At 43.8% G+C, this 19,745-nt stretch overlaps 3 protein-coding genes across 3 annotated transcripts; 1 reads left to right on the plus strand and 2 right to left on the minus strand.

Annotated features, from left to right (window-relative positions):
* Positions 1 to 3,512: 3,512 nt before the first annotated feature.
* Positions 3,513 to 6,790, minus strand: tdh2 (L-threonine dehydrogenase 2; the record flags this gene model as incomplete). Its single annotated transcript, XM_080012047.1, has 8 exons — positions 3,513 to 3,915; positions 4,166 to 4,435; positions 5,177 to 5,267; positions 5,391 to 5,563; positions 5,653 to 5,802; positions 5,953 to 6,023; positions 6,109 to 6,151; positions 6,607 to 6,790. The coding sequence occupies 8 exons, from the start codon at positions 6,788 to 6,790 to the stop codon at positions 3,770 to 3,772; spliced, it is 1,128 nt and encodes a 375-aa protein (XP_079868173.1). The 3' UTR covers positions 3,513 to 3,769.
* Positions 6,791 to 7,498: 708 nt separating this feature from the next.
* Positions 7,499 to 13,012, minus strand: LOC307238720 (myotubularin-related protein 9). Its single transcript, XM_080011833.1, has 10 exons — positions 12,712 to 13,012; positions 11,739 to 11,847; positions 11,124 to 11,249; positions 10,193 to 10,366; positions 9,865 to 10,082; positions 9,592 to 9,753; positions 9,310 to 9,451; positions 8,675 to 8,895; positions 8,253 to 8,404; positions 7,499 to 7,953 (listed from the first exon to the last, which is right to left on the minus strand). The coding sequence occupies exons 1-10, from the start codon at positions 12,894 to 12,896 to the stop codon at positions 7,847 to 7,849; spliced, it is 1,596 nt and encodes a 531-aa protein (XP_079867959.1). The 5' UTR covers positions 12,897 to 13,012; the 3' UTR covers positions 7,499 to 7,846.
* A 1,080-nt stretch (positions 13,013 to 14,092) lies between these two features.
* On the plus strand, positions 14,093 to 16,661 carry fam167b (family with sequence similarity 167 member B). The gene is made up of 2 exons (XM_080011768.1): positions 14,093 to 14,438; positions 15,078 to 16,661. The coding sequence occupies exons 1-2, from the start codon at positions 14,130 to 14,132 to the stop codon at positions 15,339 to 15,341; spliced, it is 573 nt and encodes a 190-aa protein (XP_079867894.1). The 5' UTR covers positions 14,093 to 14,129; the 3' UTR covers positions 15,342 to 16,661.
* The last annotated feature ends 3,084 nt before the right edge of the window (positions 16,662 to 19,745 follow it).

Consider the following 19,745-nt stretch of genomic DNA (forward strand, 5'->3'; position numbering starts at 1 on the left):
CCATGAACCTTCTCTTTGGCTTCCTCTTTTCCTCTTGCCTGGCAGCTCCATCCTCAGCATCCTTCTCCCAGTGTAACGCTCATCTCTCCTGCACACGTGTCCAAACCATCTCAATCTGGCCTCTCTCGCTTTTCCACCAAACTGTCCAACCTGAGCTGTCCCTCTAATGTACTCATTCTTAATCCGTTCCATCCTTGTCACCCCCGATGAAAATCTCAACATCCTCAACTCTGCCACCTCCACTTCAGCCACCTGCCTTTTTGTCAGTGCCACCGCCTCTAAACCGTACGACGTAGCTGGTCTCACTACCGTCCTGTAGACCTTACCCTTCAATCTTGCTGGAACCCTTCTGTCACAGATCACTCCGGACACTCTTCTCCACCCACTCCACCCTGCCTGTACTTTCTTCTTCACCTCTCTCCTGCACTCTCCGCTGCTTTGGATGGTCAACCCCAAGTACTTGAACTCATCTGCCTTCTCCACCTCCCCTCCTTGCATTCTCAGCTTTTCGCCGCCCTCCCTCCCATTCAGGCACATGTATTCTGTCTTACTCCTGCTGACTTTCATTCCTCTTCTCTCTAATGCTGCCTCCACTTCTCCAGGCTCTACTCAACCGGCTCCCTACTCTCACTACAGATCACAATGTCATCCACAAACATTATAGTCCACGGAGACTCCTGCCTGATGTCATCTGTTAACCCATTACCATTGCAAACAAGAAAGGGCTCAGAGCTGATCCTTGATGCAATCCCACCTCCACTTTGAATGCCTTCGTCACGCCTACTGCACACATTACTACTGTCTGACTGCCCTCATACATATCTTGTACCACTCTTAAGTACTTCTCTGCCACCCCCGACTTCCTCATGCAATACCACACTTCCTCTCTTGGCACCCAATCATATGCTTGCTCTAAATCCACAAAGTTGCAGTGCAACTCCCTCTGGCCTCCCCTGTACTTTTACATCAGCATTCTTAAAGCAAACATTGCATCTGTAGTACTCTTTCCTGGCATGAAACTATACTGCTGCTCGCTGATCCCCACCTCTCCTCTTAACCTAGCCTCCACTACCCTTTCCCATAGCTTCAGGCTGTGGCTGATAAACTGTAATTACTACAGCTCTGTATATCTCCCTTATTCTTGAACATGGGTACCAGTACACTTCTTCTCCACTCCTCCGGCATCCTCTCCCTTTCCAGGATGGTGTTAAACAGTCTCGTTAGGAACACCACTGCCACCTCACCTAAACATTTCCATGCTTCCCCAGGTGTGTCATCTGGGCCAACTGCCTTTCCACTCTTCATCTTTTTTAATTCTGTTCTCACTTCATCCTTGCTAATTTGCTGCACTTCTTGATCCACTATCCCCACATCATCGACTCTTCTCTACCTCTCATTTTCTTCATTCATCAATTCTTCAAAGTACTCCTTCCACCTTCTCAACACACTCTCCTCACTAGTCAGCACATTCCCATCATTATTCTTCATCACCCTAACCTGCTGTACATCCTTCCCTGGTTGGTCCCTTTGTCTTGCCAATTGGTACAAGTCCTTTTCTCCTTCCTTACTGTCCAACCTCTCATACAACTCGTTGTATGCCCTTTCCTTTCCCTTTGCCGCTTCTCTCTTCGCCTTGCGCTGCATCAGCTTGTACTCCTGTCTACTTTCTTCATCTCTCTGACTATCCCATTTCTTCTTCGCCAACCTCTTCTGCTCTATGCTGTACTTCCTCATTCCACCACGAAGAGTCCTTGTCTTCCTTCCTCTTCGCGCATGATACACCAAGTACCTTCTTATCCGTCTCCCTCACCACTTCTGCAGTTGTTTCCAAGTCATCTGGTAACCGTTCATTCCCACTTATTGCCTGCCTTACCTCTTCCCTAAATTGCATGCAACACTCCTCCTTTTTCACCTTCCACCATCACCACCACCAACTTCCATCTTTGGCTCTTCTTTCACTCTTTTTTTCTCTTCTTGGCCTCCAGAGTCATCCTACAGACCACCATCCGATGCTTCCTAGCAACACACTCCCCTACAACCACTTTGCAGTCACTTATCTCTTTCAGATTGCACCTACTGCATAAGATGTAGTCCACCTGTGTGCACCTTCCTCCACTCTTGTATGTCACCGTGTTCCTCCCTCTTTTTTAAATCGTATTCATAACAGCCAATTCCATCCTTTTGGTGAAATCCACCACCATCTGTCCTTCCACATTCGTGTCCTTGACACCATACCTACCCATCACCTTCTCGTCACCTATGTTTCTGATCCCTTCCCCAGCATGCCCATTGAGATCTGCTCCAACGACCACTCTCTCTCCCTTGGGGACGCTCTCCACCACTACATCCAACTCAGTTAAATATTATCAATACAGTACATATATTGTTCTTCTAACAGTTGCTTTTACAAATTAATAATAAATGTATTTTACTTTTTTCACTTATATTCTATTTTCTCGGTTCTGGCACACTCATATTGATTTTCCATTGTCATGATCAGTCATATGCTAATGAGAAGGGCATGTCTAGACAATCTGGGCGGTATCTGATACATCACTATTGTATTGATTTTCGAAACTGATTGTAGGCAAAGGAAAGATTTAAAACCTCCTATACTTTATAATAAATGCAAATAATTGAATTCACTGTAGGATTTTTTTAAATTATTTTATTGGTAACTTATGTATTTATCATTTCCTTTTTTATTCATCGGTAAGTTTGTTAGTTAGTTAGTTGAATAGTTATTCATACCTTGGTACTTTTATTTCAGATTCATTAATGAAGAAAGCTTTTTTCCCCCGGGTTCAAGCACCAAACAATTGAACACGCATACAAGTAAAAAATAATCAAGACCTTAAACTTTTCTTATTTGTTCAAAGTTGCAACATTGTTAACATTCAAATGAAATTAAACCATTGTAATAAAGGGTGATCACAATGGGCATCACATCAGAACTAACAATTGCTAATTAATAACCCAGAACAGTTGACTTTGCAATTCATAGTTATATAGTATCAACAGCAGGAGTGGGATATAATCAGAATAACAAAATCACTCTTGGGGAAAATTAAGAGATTTATTTTTAGTGTGTGATTCAAAGTACACTGCAATGGATTTATGCTAACACATTCTTAAATTTATCCACAATTTATTATTTAACTTGGCATTCATACCCCAAATCACACAGTTTGTATAGAATAAAGAATCTTAAAAATGGGCCACTGTCGTTTTACGGAACATAACTTTATTTTGTCATTCCGTTTTCGGACAAAGACCAAATCCTGGACTAAAATAGTCTAGAAATTGATATTTTATGTGGAATTAAAAATTCCAGAATAAAAGGTATAAAATAGGCATAGGATGAGCTTTTGGATGGGCTAGTAAAATTGTTATTGAATAATTGAAATTATTTAACAGAAGGAAGACAATGACAAAGAGAACATGTTTACGCCGTATGGTTGCCTGGGGGGAGCCGGGGGGGGGGGGGGGGGGGGGGGGGGGTGATTGCATTGAGTGTGTGCACGTGTGCGCTTGTGTCTGCCACAATGCCTGTGTGTTTTGTTTGGCAGTTATCCTTGGTGACCACTATAGTGTGAGTGGCTCTGGCTGAGGTCTCTGGTTCATTGGAATAATAACAGCAGTAGCACAACATTGTGGTGGACAACTCAATGCTCAAAGGAAGAGTATAAGAGCATGTAAACACAGGCTGAAGTGACAGATGGGATTGACGATTGGATGCTCAGTCACAGTCTCTTTCAAGCAGGGTTTGCTAGCTGACTGGCAGTCCCTCGTGGGTCCTCTTGTCTCTGATGGAGCTGAGCATATCTGAGACCAGCTCTTCAAGCCCAAAGGTTGGTGCCCACCCCCAATCTCTCCTGGCGTTGGAGTCATCAAACCTTACTGGCCAGCTATCTGCTGCAAAGACAAAATGACTCACAATGAGTCACAATGACTGGAACTAAAATATTGTCAATCGTAATATGATTGACAATATTTTGCGACAGTATAAGAGGGAATCATCCTGATGCTGTAATGTGGCATGATTACCAATAATTGTGAGACTAAGAAAAGAAAAAGATTAAAAACATAAAATGAAAATATAAGACTCTTCATAATCATCACTTGCTTTCAGCGAAGAAAGACAAAATAGAAATTCAAGATGTACCAATGTTCTGGCGGACAGAGTCAGGATTGTAGGTGACCTTCAGGTGGGGCAGATGTTTGCAAATCTCCAGTGCCACCTCTTCTGGGGTGAAGCTCATGGCAGCTATGTTGTAGGTGCGCAGGGAGAGCTGGCACTCCGGAGCCTGCATGAACTCCACTGTTGCACGATGGCAATCAGAGATATGCATCATGGGCAGCCGTGTGTCTGGGCGCAGGTAGCACTCATGGTGGCCCGTGCTGAGAGCGTCATGGAAGATCTGAACTGCATAGTCTATATTGAGATGGACCAAAACTGCTTTCACACATGCACTGTAAACCTTGAATGATGTGAACATTACCCGGATAAGCTGTACGTGTGTGTAAACACGAATGTCAGAATCATTTGACCCAGACATTATCCAGACTTTACCCGAGTACAAAGTCTGCGTAATGTCCGATTGAGTGGTATGTGTGAACAGAGCAGGCGATTGTTTGGATCATTCACAGTGAGCGAGTGGGTGTGTTGCTGTTGAGGACCTCTCTACCATCCACCTTTGTGCGGATCTTTGTGCACGGAGCGTAGCTGCTTCATACTCCTTCCTGCTTTACTTATTATTTCTTTCCACTCTCTTGTTTATATTATGGACATCCAAATAACAGTAGTAACACAAACAGCCCAACTACTGATAAGTCTGTAGCCTGGTTCGCCATCTTGGGTGTGCTGTAAAAATCTGCAACGTCATTGCGTCACATCTTGCCTCCTGCACACTCTACCCAGGCTCCACCCCTCATCTTTACCAAACAGATTATTTCCAGGTAGTATAAACACGTCTGACACGGACAATCTCAGTTTTTTTTGCTACATGTGTGAAAGGGTAATTCTGGATGTCCGCATAATCAGGTCCGGACACTATCCGGACATTGTCCGGATAGTGACCGGAGTGCATGTGGGAAAGCAGCTCAAGAATGCTTTGCCTGATGTCTGCAGAATTGTCCTGTAAATATTCTATTCTGGTGAAAGACAAGGCATTACCTGTTGTTCCTCCCCCAGGTTGTGAATTGGCGGAGATCACACCAGGGTAGCGAAGGCAACGAAAGTCCAGGCCATATTTATGATGGAGATACTAATGAAAAGGGAAATAAACAAGGCAATAAATTCAGCGTAGGGGAATGTGATCATAAATGCTTAAGTGAAGGTTTCTGTAGATATGTGTCTAGGTGGGTGGTTGTGTTCACACTATCCCCACCTCCCCCATCAGTTCCCCGTGCACTTTGGACACCCCATAGATGGTGCGAGGTCTTTGGACACAAAGGTCAGGTGCTGGGTCACGGGGAGATGAGGGACCAAAGGCTCCAATGGTGCTTGGGACAAAGAGACGCAGGCAGTTCTCCAAAGCCAAATCCAGCACGTTATGAAGGCCTGGTTGAAGAGTAAAATTGAGGAAGAGTTAAAAGTTAAGTTTTCCCCAAAGGTCTGTTCTGTTGGAACCACACAGTGCTGGAGCAGACCTGTGATGTTGATCTTGCGAGCCAACGCCACGTTTGCCTCCCCAACAGCGCTAAGCAGAGCACTGTAGTGGACCAGCCAAGTGATGCGATTATTCACAATCAGTTCTCTGAGGTGTTTGTAGTCCAACACATCGGCATATACAAAAGGGCCTGATGGGAAGGAGAAACAGATATGGATATTAAAACAACAATCTGTGAATTAGAGAGAAGCCAAATTGAGTACGAGTTAAATGACCGGATGTCCTAGACCAGTAGATTAAATTTTGACGAAGTTCAATGGCTTGAATTTTCTTTGCATACCACTGCTAACCACGTGTGGCGGAGGCTTCTTAATGTCTGACAGGATCACGTTCTCTGCTCCATGCAGATTCCTGAAATTGATGAAGGATTTGTGACTTGAAAATCAAGGGGAAGAAAGGGTACATGCAAAGTCAGAGGGAAGTTTGACTACCTTACCTTAGCATTTCTGCAAGCCCGACACCCAATTGTCCAAGGCCACCTTTAAGCACATAAAAATATGAATGGGCCCATAGTCACATTGTGTTTAACGTTTATCCGTTTGAACGGTAATACGAATATAAAATACATGTTTTGCTGTGTTGTGTTACAACGGGACAGCAGCCTTTTTTGTTTTCACCAAAGCTTCAGAGACAAAAAGTGAGTACGAGCTATATTATTCTCCCCCCCTGCCGCTCTCTGGCTCTTTTATGGCAGCAGCGCTGTCTGCAAGCGCCCTATTGTGATGAGTGCAAACGGGGACGCTGCTGTCACGGTTCACTGAAAACAACTCGAAAGGAAAAAGTGACGACACATGCGTGGTCCGTAGCGCCATTTAACACGAGCAACAATGTTATGAATCCTCTCAGAACAAAAACAAGGCGCCATTGAACAAATTCATAGGATCTGCAATTAATTGAGTGATTAAGTTAATACGAAATATGGCTTATAGTTCACCTGTGATGAGGACCCGGGGACTGTCCCTGGAAGCCGGGGTCTCCTGGCTGTTGCTCCTGCTGATCTGCCTCGGGGAGCAGCCGAGGCTCCGGCCGGGGGACCGACGCGCCCAGCTGCGGCAGCCCAGGCACGACGCGCCAAACGCGGCAGCAGTGGGCGCGCAGAGCCGCATACCCAACTGCATTTTGAGCGGCGGTCCCTATAGAGTTGAAACATACAACTGCTCGTAACGTCGTTGTTTGCAAACTATTTGTGCTAGACTAAGTAACAGAAGAGACGCCTGATTTGGTATATGTTGTTTTTCCTTTTTTGACTGTTAAGCTATTTTATTATTATTATTATTATTATTATAATTGTCTGTACAACAATGCACAAACCCTCACCAACACAAATTAATTGTAAATGAAAATGTACGTCGCACAACTACAACACAAAAAAAAACATTACAAAACTTTACCTGTGAGTATGGGAGCGAGGGGGGGGACCCACTTGTTGATCCACAAAAAAAGCCACTTGTTGATCCAGGTGAACGGTTTCAACCCAGAAAATCCTATAGGCCTACTTGGACGCTAATCACATTCATAATAAAATTATCTGATAGAATGGCTTTTGTGGCATCCAACCGTTATAATTAGGAGAGTACTATGCGATTGGTCACCGTTTTAGCGCACCTAGCAACCATTGGATAAGTAGACAGATGTCGAAAGACATGCTGGCAAATGTAGTTTGTATGATTGATATATGATTTGCATTTGGATCGGCAGGACTACAGTCCCCAGCGTGCAAAGCGCCATGTGCGCAAACATGCTGACTGGATGCTCAAAGGGATTTATTTGTATTGTGTACAGTCGCAGTGTTTAGCTGAGGTTAACAGGACTGGCAGTTGGGTGTGTTGAAGGTTACGTCTGGTGATAATGTTTATTAGTCATTTAAGCCCTTTGTATAGATCATAAATCCACATCTACAACACAATGTAACAATAACAGCAATAAGTCTTGTGTCTTATGCAACTAAACAACTGAACTGCGACTATGTACAAGTGACAAAAAAATAAATTCTATATTTTGTTTTTAAAGAAAGGAATATTTTGAATCATGTACAAAAGTGCAGTCATAGTAGACACAGTAATAAACCACAGTAATAAGAGCACAATTTAACTTTTGTAATATGCCACACAACAAAAAGACGATAGATGATATAAATTGTCTCTATTTTGTAGCTCATCCAACTTGCTGCCAAGTTACTTCACTCGAGTGTCGGGTCGACCCCATTCATTGATCATGTTCCTCAACTCCTCTTGGACCTCTTCCAGATGGCGAGCATGTTGGGTCCATCTCAGGAAAAAGCCTGGGGATGACAAGTTGTAGAAAATGAACAAGGACGTTGCTCCTTATGTTGCCGAATATTGTCTTAAAACTCTAAAATCAATTGTGCAGTGAAAGCATTTCACACTAAACAAGACAGAGGGCGCAGAAAATAAACTCCCGGTTCCATTATCAGTAAACATTTAATAGGTTTTAAACAATGGTGTTTGATTTTTCACCACTAGAGAGAGCACTAGTCATGACCAAAACAAACCAAGGGTTTCTAGTTGGAATCAAACTTGAATACTTTGCTTTTCTTTCTGCGTACACACAAGGAGTTACCTCTCCAGAGTTGCAGGGACTGGGGGTGTACAGAGGGCCAGATGGCTAACTCGGTGGGCTCGAACAGGGGGTTGGAGTAAAGACCTCTCTCCGTAGACCTCAGCAGGGCCTGGAACAGACAGTGAGTCTTCTCTTTCACTCCCATGGCACACCTGGTAACAAAGAGAAGAAACCATGGTAAGAAAGTGAATCGCTGGATAGATATACCTGTTGATAAGAAAAGAGAGAAAACAGACAAACTGCTCACTGCATTCCAAACAGATGGATTTTAAGAGGTTGGCGGAAGAAAGAGAGTACAAAGGATACCGGATACTGATCTGAATATGAACACTAAAATATAAAAAATTATGAAGTCACATTCTCCAAAAAGCATTCCACAATTCTCCTCAGGTTCGGCCTTGGTAATGTGAAATGGGACTGACCTTTTCTGGTCAGTGTTGCAGAGAAAAGTGCCATAGTTGGAGGCGTAGGCCTCGGTCGCCAGCCTCAGGAGCAGGTTCTCCGAGAAGCCCAGCGCCAAGGGGAACTGCCACCACAGCTGCCACACACAGTCCAGCAGCAGCAGAAAGACCGGAGACTCCTGCTGGAGACGGGTGTGCGAATGGGCAAAGTGGGCACATCGTTGCTGGAATGGGTGACCCGCCTGGGAAAAATATACAGTATATACTCAATTAGTAGCACACAAAACAAGGAACGGACCCATTCCGTACAGACCCAATAGTCCAATGGCCTCTGTGATGGATGACTTTTACATTAAATGGCGGGTCAATTTCAACACTTACACACAACTTAAAATTGGTAAAGAGCTATCAATGACAAGTTTATTCAGTAAGGCCTAGAACAAGAAAATGGGTTGGCATGTGGTCTTATGAACATGCCTGTTTAGGAACTAAAGCCTTCAAAGTAACTCACTTTTAAGCAACTTACAGCTTGTTTGGGCAATGCATATACAGTTGCAACACACGCTTTCTTTCCACACACTGGGTTTCACACAGATGAAACACGCGTCTGAGGTCTGATTGCGTCGTCCTATCACCCAGTTCCAGCATGCACTCACCTGTACCCACTCCCTCTCCAGCAGAGCGAGGAAGCCCTCTAGCGTGCGGCAGCTTGGGTCCATTATGAGCTGAGCCAGAGTGCTAATGAGCAAAGTGGAGTCTGTGCCTTCAGAACCATGAACCAGAACCGAATGACTGTCCCTGGGAAAATATCAAAGAGAAGTTTCCCATTATATACGACCGTTTTTTGTTAATAAAGCCAAAATATCCTCATCCTTCTACCTTATCCTTGACAGACGTCAACACTAAGAATAAGTAGGCACTGTGACTGTGGCACCTACCTCTCCACACATTCCGCCAGCAGGCCGGCAGTGGACAGAGCGGTTTGGACGTGAGAAAGCCACTTGGAGTTCTCCAGCTTACTGAGCCAGCGGTCCATGTTGTGGGACTGGTCCCCGCAGGCCTCCACCAACTTAATCAGACTCTCTTGGAGGGCTTTACTCCTGTACCAACGCGGACACACATACAACATGAACATTTACAAGTGCGCCTGCATGAGCTCTACGATCTCTTGACAAACCCCCGTTGCAGTCACTCCACATCCACACACACACCTTTCCATCTGCCTGTGCAGCCTCTTCCAACCAGTGTAGCTGGATTTGGACTCAAACCCGCCCCCTGTCATACGGGCCTGCTGAGCCTGCTGGCTTGAGCGGGTATCGATGATGTAACCTTTGTCCGATCCATCGATCACAGCCTGGAGGAGGAGCTCGTCCTCCCTGCAGCGCTTCCTGTTGGCTCCTGTCAGAGGCTGGCTGCTGCGCATGATTACCTGCGTGGGAAATATTTGATCCATCATGAACGCTCAATTGCCCCTTTGATGATTTCAAGGGTACTCTATGGATCCCTGTTTATTATCTGTCACACAGACAAACAGCTCACCATGCCGTTGGTCCGATGGTAGTAACAGAGGACAGGAAAACGTCCTCCCTGTCTAAACTTGGCCACCTTGAGCAGCATGTCATCATTTATAGTCTTGGGAACGATGACAGAAGGAGGGTAGGAGGGACAGACTGAGTAACCTCGGTTCACATCACTCAGTCGCCATTTATCCTGCTGCAAACATCAGAGAGAGTGATGGAGATTGAATATGCACATATGAAAACAACAGATCTTCAAAGGGTCTTTAAAAGACTGCATGGTTACACAAAGAACCATAAAAGACGAAGAATCGTGGATGGTCAATTGTGGATGGTTCTTCATGTCTCTGGTTCTTTGTGATATTAAAAGGTTCTTCATTCTTATTTGTTTTATTGGATGTTGGGTGTCCCCCTCCCTGGAGGGTCCAGGAGAGGGTGGCTACTAACTGATAGTAGCAATAGTGTGCTATTGTGAATGAGCTTATAAAAGGGCAATTAAACAAAAACTGCCTGCCGCAAAGGAGTGCAAAGAAAGATTTCTGACATCATATTTGGAGAACCATGATTCTCCTATGGAATCACTCCAAAGAACTATTTTCAGCTGGCAACTTCATTTTTTCATGAGTATAAGCTTGATGATCGAGCCGTTCAGAATAATAAGCAACAGCCATTTTATGTTACCAGGGCTCTATCAGTTCCAGGGGGATGTTCTGCACGTTGACCCCTACATTGTTTGCCCAGCGGTTTCCTGTCATGGGGTTTTCTAGGAACAGGGTAGGAAATGACTATCCCTGTGAAGGACAGCTCATGGTGCTTATTTGTGTGAATAGTGTGGGTGTGTAGTGGCATAATGTGGCACACACACACACACACACACACACACACACACTCGCACCTTTGCTAAAAATTAGCAAAGGTGTGAGTGTGTGTGTTCATGTTTGTATGTTTCTTACCAGTGCCTTGACTTGAGTGTAGTGGTTCTCAGTGCTCGAGAGCCCCCAATGGTCCCTCAGGCTGAGATCAGGAGGCCTGTAGAAGAAGGGATACAAGTCGGCCACGTCGTCCAGAGAGGATAAAGTCTTTTGAGGAGAGAAAGAGAGAAAAGCGAGATGAAACATGACAATAAAAAAAGGGAGAGAGAGAGAGAGAGAGAGAGAGAGAGAGAGAGAGAGATTTCGGCAACTTGTGAGAGATTCACCGTCACCTTCACAGGGCCCGAATGCAGTGAAGGGAAATCATGAGAATCATGAGAACGGAACAACAATTCATGACAGAAAAAAAAGTAATAATAATCAGTTGCTTATTTCATCTAATTTTGTTGATGTAAATCTTCTTCTTTCTTTCGTTTATCATCAGATGGCCAACACAGTGTCATGTAGCCACGCCCTCGTCTCCAGTCCTAGGTCAAAAAGGCCAGCTTCTGAGGGTGGGCTGTATAGGGGGCAGCTGGTGATTATGTGCTCGGCAGTCTGTTTAGGTTCGCCACACTCGCACACACACACTGACGCACTGTCGGTAAATAACCCTTCATCTTAATGAGGCTGTCAGGGCTTGCTATTCTCATGCACCTCGATGGAGTGGGCGATGTTGAGACACTGCTCCATGCCGGGGATGTCCAGCTGAAGAACACAGAGGTCCTTACACTTGATGGTGAGGGTCCCTGAAGATCCAGACGTCCTGCATAAGACAGTGATTACACACACACACATCAACACACACGCACACACGCACACACACGCACACGAAGCAGACAGAATTACACAGCTTTTTGAGAAACAAAGGGACAGGGACACACCTTGGCGGCAGCTGACTCGACTCAAAGCAATGCTGATATTAAGTAAGGAAGGTGACAAAGGAAGGAAGCTGAAGCTCTGACGTCTCGGAGGGCGTTTTGTATTTGCACTGCAGAGCGAGAGACGGCAGCTGCACAAATCACGCACACTCGTCATGTTCACGTCAAACCTTTCCTTCTGGCATGCACTAGAGAAGTGGCCTGAATAGCTCAAAAGGTTTTCCACGCTGATAAAAACAAAAAAACAAACAAAAAAAAAACAGATTTGAAGATACAGTAATTAGACATCAATTACACACACGGCCGAGAAATGATTCTTAATGTTGATTAAGAGTTGATTTGGTGATTAGTGACACAACACAGTAAGTTCCACAACTGTTCTACAAACCTGATGTTGCGGGTCAAAATCACCAGTTTTAAAGTGTTTTGTTGTTGTAAAATCTCCAGTTGTAAAAATGGAATTCTTTTTTTTTTTTCATGAACATTTTTTACCCAATTAAAACAATTCCATATCTATTTATGTGAGGTTTTTGCCATTGTACAGAAAAAAAAAAAAAATGAAATTAAATTTAAATGATTAAAACGAAGCAACTATCACAAAGGTGCCGTGATCTGAGTAGAAAAACACCATTGCACACCTAGCACTTTTTTGACAACTTCTAAATGATCGAACATACAGCAGGGAACATTTTGGATGTTCCTGCCAGTTGAACATAATAGGAGGCGTTCAAGGTGTTTTTTTTGATTACCTTTTCTCCACCGCATCGACGCTCCTGAGGAGCAGCAGAACCTGCCGAGGAGTCCGGCTCTCCCTGTCCGAAAACAGGAGGTGGTGCCCGGTGATGCACAGGGTGCCACTGGCGGGTGGAAGGAACGGCTGTCGCAGCACCACATCCTCCACATTTGCGGTTTTAATGTGTTCCGAGAGCTCCATCGGGTTTAGTGGACGCCAGTTTGTAACGAAAGTGATTTCCCCTTGGGATTATTCAAGTATTTCTGATTCTGATTCTGAGTTCCTAAACTGCTGAACTAAAACAAAAAACACCTTCCGCTGTTTGAGGATGGTCGACCTCCACTGAAAAGCCACTTCCTTGACTTTTCAGTTTAGATTTTTTTTTTTATCTCCGATACCGCAAAAAGCGAAAATGAAAGTAAGGTATGGTCCAGGCATGGTTGCATTGCGGGTTTGATAAATCCGTTTAACAGTAATTACATTTTCTCTCCTAAATAGTGTGGCAAGAAGTTACGTCATCGCGCCGCTGGTGTAGTGGTATCATGCAAGATTCCCATTCTTGCGACCCGGGTTCGATTCCCGGGCGGCGCACCTTCTTTTTTTTATGTTTATTTGCTCTGCCTCCACTTTTGTCACCTTATTTAACTGCAGATTAGGAAAAAAAAAAAAAAAGCCTCAAGTACTTCACACTTTAGCCACACTTTACAAGAGTTCATAAAAAAACACAACCCCGTATGTATGTACAAAAAAAACTAAAAGAGCGCGATGAACAAAAATGTGTCCATTGGAATACGAAATAATGACACATAAATGAACTTGAATAATAATTTTTTAAAAAACATATATACAACCCCCCCCCCCCCCGCCCATAAATAGACGTTCTTATCGCTTCAGTTACGGATCCAGATTCGTTAATTTTGTCACCCCAAAAAACCCCGCAATGCTTGCTACGTCTGTACACCATCGGTAGATGGCAGAACTCTCAAATATTTACAAATTCGTCGCGCTCGCGTTCACCTATTCCACCACGTGTTCGTTTCTATAATCGCTGGCTTTTTGAAGAAAATGAAACGTGGGCCAAAAAAAATTTAAGATTTAAGCAAGTAAAGACAAAAAAAAACAACAAAAAAAACCCCCCCACAAAATTTCGGATCTTAACTCTCCGTCACTCTGCTCGTCAAAGCCGTACACATTTGTTGCATGGAGGTTTATTGGAAGTAGAATAATAATAATAACAACAAAAAAACACGGCGTTTGCCAAACGCGCGCTCCCATGTATACACCTCTAATAAACGGTGGGAGCGCTTCTCTCTCCCACCCGGCTGAGAATATGGGCGGTCACTGTTTATCTCCCTATAAATAAGAATCACTCCTGCTCTGTCTAAGCTGCAGCCTCCGCTCCTGCGTTTGACCCCCCCACGTCACACTCCCGGCATGGATTTGAAAGAGTTTGGAGGCGACGGCGCCTGTGAAGACTTGGACAGCGTGAAGGCCTTGACACAGAAACTCAAGCTGCAGACCCGCAGGCCGTCTTACCTCGAGTGGCAGGAGCGCCTGCGGAGTGGTCCGTGGAAGGGAGACCCCAGCGCCCCGGAGGACGGTCCGGTGGGAGCGGACCCGGCGGCGGGGGACGCCGGCGAGCCCGTGATGCTGAGAGACGGCGAGTCGTCCCAACTTGTTGTGCGGAATATCTGCGGCTTTGAAACCATTGACGACGCCCTGGAATTTCTGAGGAAAGAGCTGGTGAGTGGACTTTTCTTTGGGATAAAATCAATCAATAATCGATCAATCATTAAATAAATAAATCCACAATCAATAAATCAAGATTATATATTTTTTCAAAAGTTGTGGTAATAATAGTTATTATTGTTGTTAGTATTAGTATAATATTATTATTATTATTATTATTATTATTATTATTATTAATAATAATAATAATTATTATTATTATTATTATTATTAATAATAATAATAATAATAATAATAATAATAATAATAATAATAATAAAGCGAAAATGAAAGTGCCACATTGATTGAAGTACCTTCCCTTAAATGTTCTGACAAGTAAAAGTACTTGTCATATCGAGTGCCCTAATAAATCAGAGCCTATAATATGGCATGAAGTGCTCCTCTTTCTGTTTTGTGCAGGGAAGTGGTCACACATATCCTTTTTTATAGAAATAAATAAAAATCCTGATAAAAAAAAAAAAATATATATATATATAAAATATATATATAAATATATAAATATATAAATAAATAAATATATATATATATATATATATATATATATATATATATATATATATATATATATATATATATATATATATATATATGATATACCAATCTCCACTCCTCTCCTCGCCCTTCTACCTCTAGAGGGAAATGCAGGTGCAGGACAACCATCTGGCCCGGCAGCTGATCCGCCTGCGCGCGGAGATCCACCGGCTGAAGGTGGAGCAGGTCTGCCACCGCCACAAGGAGATGCTGGACGATGCCACCTACGAGCTGGAGGAGTGCGGCGAGGAGTCCGACCTGCTCTGCGACATCCCCATGAAGGCCACCTTCGCCCTGTCCACGCCCCTCAAGCACCTGGGCCTCACCAAGATGAACATCAACTCCAGACGTTTCTCACTGTGTTAAAGTCCGCCGTCCACCTCCAGATCTTGCCTCTTCTAGATATAGTCTGGAAGGGTCGACTGCACTTTAGGACGTGTTTTGATGACAGAGAAATTAGAGCGATGGCAATAACTGCTTTGTGCAATAACTGTGTGGCTTGGCACGCATGGAAAAAATGACCAATTAAGGTAGAGCGCTGTAGGTTGACCCAGCCAACGAGCACCGCAGGGCCTGTGCGTTCAACTTGGAAGCTTCCACAAGTAAACCTTAGATGAAGCAGTAGGCAGATGTTTGACACCCAGCACATTCATTATAATATCAACTGTAATATCAACAAGTCTTAAACAAGTCTTGAATGAAAAATGAAGAAAAATATTTTGTCATGCCGGGGATCATAATCCAGAGGAGTTCTTGAAAACCATCATGGTTCCAGCACTGATGTTGACAGTTAGACAAATAAAAGTAGGGCCAAAATCCGGCCTCCGGCCAAAAGCATTCCGGGCCTTTCCAGACCCTAAGACGGAAAGGTCAGAATATGCCGTACAGCTCTTTTTCCGATTGCATGCTGGCCCGCTCTAGTCTGGCCCGGTCCCAAACAGCATTCCCACAGGAAGCGAGAGGTCCTGCTCCAGCATTCTCACACCTCTTCTTCACAGACCAAAAATAACAGGGATCCCTATAGGGTCACCGCTGCGACGACTGGGCCGAATAAGAGGCTAGTTTCCATTGCCACGTGCAGATGCTGCAGAGCACAGATTGCACTCCATATAGGCTGATTAACAACCGAACACTGTGTCTTGCCACAGTACAGGCAATTTTGTGAAGTAAGGTTGCTTTGGAGATAAACCCTTTTGTTTCATATTAACAGTAAAGAAAGTTAAGTGTAGTTAAGTGTAGTGTAGATATTTCTTGTGCATCCATTGGTGGATATGGCTTATAAAGCGACAAAAATCGACGCGATTTTCCAGGCAAATAGTAAAGCCCATGTTCATAAGACTTTGTTTTCAATGTAGCCCTCGAGTGGCAGAGTAGCCTACTGCGGAACCCAGCGTTAAGCACTCACGGCTGAGAAAAACTGAGGGCTGAGTACATCGCCATGAAGCCTGTTCGGTGCTCTGACCCTTCCTAAGAAGGGAATGACACGACTGCAAATTGAAATGAATCACAATCACATCATATCTGGAATAAATGAATGTATTCAGTTGCTATCGTTTTCTGTACTATGCACCATTAAGTTGGTTTCAAGAGAATTAACCAGTGCTTATCAATTGTTGTGTATTTTCTTTTTTATTATCAGGCACGTGGGCTTATTAAAAATGCTGACGATTAAAGGTTTCAACAGAATATGCTTGGGTTTGGCTCAGTGTTTCTCGCTCGCCAGACCTCCCCTTCATCCCTTCTAGGGTAAACGATGAGTCACCCGCTGCTTGTCTGGATCCGCCGCGCTGTACGTTGTGGCATTCTTGAAGTCACCCGCAGTGGTGTTCCCTTTCCTTTCATCAGACCTAGCTAGACATCACACCCGAAACATTCCAAAACATATTGAGTGGGACCCTAGAGGGACGCACAAACACCGCTGTCAGACCTAGTGCTGTGAGTGCGAGAGGAAACTTTATATGGCGTTCGGCAATCGAAACGGGAGCGTATACCTGTGACCTCTAAAATGGAAGACTGTGACATACTTTTTTCCGCATGTGACGTCGGACGTCGCGGGCGGGGAGTGGACTCCATTGCGATGAGCGATATATCACGTTAAAAACGTGCATTGATAGGAGGAGGCAGCTCGAGGGTTCATTCTTCAACGGGCTCCTCCGCTGCCGCCGTTTCTGCAGAAAGGGACTTGCGTTTTCCCATGGAGCTCACCTTTAACCCCCCCCCCCCCGGGGAGAACCTCCCTTCGGCGTGTCCTGAAATCATCGTCATATAAATGGTATAAGTTCTCTAGGGAGCCATCTTTGTGCTTGTTTTTGTGATTCGTCAAAGCTCACTATATTTCATCGTCGCCTTTTCGACGTTCTACTATGTTCGAGGAAGCCCCCGGCTCTGAAGAACGGCTCGGAGTCTCTGCCCGAAATAACCAGTCGGCACCTGCATCGTGAGGTTTAAGGCAAACGACACATCGGTTTTCGGAAAAGGTTGAAGCTCGTTGATATAATCTCATCTAGGAGTCGTAACTGAACTGAGTCATTTTCCATCCACACGTGAAATTTGTGTCGTCTAACCACACATGCAGTATTTATAGTCGGAGGGGGAAAAAGGGAATACCCTCAATGGAAGCCTAGAGGGGCTGGTTGAATTTCAGTTGGGCAGAATACAACACGAAATGTAGAACTTAATTTATATTGTCATTTTATTTTATGAAATGCCTCTTAAAAAAGTGTATTATATATAAATTATTATTATTATATTATTATATTATAAATTCTGAATCATCACTAGAACATGCTATTTTTTTTGTGGAGCACGTTGGTCCACCTCTGTTTCTCTACTTGATAAATGTTGAAATACAATGAAATACCATATATAAAAATACAAATAAATTGGAGAGTGAAAAAGCGAAATGAATGTATTGTAACAAGCACCATACTGTGAGTACTACTACAATGTCATGATTGAGCCTGCAGCTATGCACCTATTTAATGGAAAAATAAGTAAAAGTGGTGGTTACACAGCGAGCGCTCATCGGCTGTGCAGCAGTGATCTCAGCACCTATTTTTGTGCACTTCCTGCTCGCTGGGACGACTTCCTGCCGATGTGGCCGTTACAGCGGCAGGCCTAGGCCACAGACGTCCTCTGGTAGTGAGATAGCATGAGCTGGTAGACGTGTTTGAGTCTATATTCAATGCATTCATCCTTGGTTGGTATGGCTGGTCCTCTTCACAGCCCAATATAATTTTATCCAAACCAAAAAATAAAAAATATCGCCTCCGTCCAAAATGGCAATTTTCCATTGATGAGTCTTTTGTGAGATTTTTTTTAATAAAAGTCTTTATAATGTCTGGGACAAAAACTAAAGACAGCAAGAATCTGAAATGACTCACATGGTACACACACAATCAGAGCGGAGACAAAGCGTGTGAATGATTGGCAAAATAATCACATTGTACTCTGGAGACATTAAACCATTGGCCTGAAACTGTCGGGCAGCAATTGTGATGATATAAACTGTATCACTCATTGCACAACTTCCCCCGTGTTGAATATGCTTAAAATCATACCTTCTGAATAGCAGGTTTTTTTTGATGAGAAAAATCCCCACCCTCACACTCTCACCCAAATACAGACTAAAGTGTTTTGCTGAGTTGTGTTAATGTTGGTCAAGTGGTGACCACACGGACCTAAAAATCAACTTGTACCCTATCCGCAGCCAAAGATTTACACTTTACAATTGGATCACAACAGTTTCTAACCGAAGGAAGATCCACATCTCAGTTCCCAGTTTTGGAAAGGCGCCGTTCTGGGTCCTCTAACGTTTCCCGGTGCAAACTCTCTGCACGGCGAGCACCTGTCAGCAGCCTGCGGCGCAACCCTCAACGTCTCAACGACAGGAAGCTCTTTGGGTTGCTATAGCTCCACCAAAGTACCTTTTCTGCTTGTGTACTTGTGTGTGTGTGTGTGTGTGTGTGTGTGTGTGTGTGTGTGTGTGCGTGTGTGCGTGTGCGCTTGCGCGAGTGAGCGAGCAAGAGAGAGAGAGAGAGAGAGAGAGAGAGAGAGAGAGAGAGAGAGAGAGAGAAGGTACAGTACTGACACACATCAGCAGTATGAGGGTTGAGTTATTTGATGACTGACAAAGTTGGGTGTGAGAACCTTCACATCCCCAACTCTAGAGGTACAACTCGTTTGTTATGCGGTTAGTTTAATCCAAAAAACGTAGTATATATATATATTCTAGTCATGAAACAACTCTGCTGATTTCCAAGAAATCGGAAATCGCTCGGCCCTTGAAGAGAGAGAGAGAGAGAGAGAACGGTCTAAATTTCAAGAGGTAAGTGTGAGGAACATGTTAGGCCTTCTGAATACAATGTGATGAATATAAAATACATTTCATATTCATATATTTATATATTTCTTATGTTTTGTTTCAACCCAAAGAAATGACTGTGAAGTACTAAATAAGTTGACATTTTATTTATTTTAGTATTATTGATTATTAATTATGTGTTGGGCACAATCAGAGCAGAAACATTAGGATTTTCACATTCGTGCCTGACTGTGAAGACGGGAGATCGGAGGTTGAACTTTGATTTTGCTGTTTTGAAATGTCTTTGAAATGAAATGTCTTTTGCTGTCTTGTTACTGCATCTGATTATCTAACTTTTTTTCAAGGTAAGTACAATGGAAAATTAACATACCGCACAAATCAGCGATGGGCTGAGCTAACCATAATACTAACCTTAACCTTGACCCTGACTATTCGTTAGGGTTCAG

Source organism: Zeus faber (assembly GCF_960531495.2).
Source record: "Zeus faber genome assembly, chromosome: 13".
Taxonomy (NCBI): domain Eukaryota; kingdom Metazoa; phylum Chordata; class Actinopteri; order Zeiformes; family Zeidae; genus Zeus; species Zeus faber.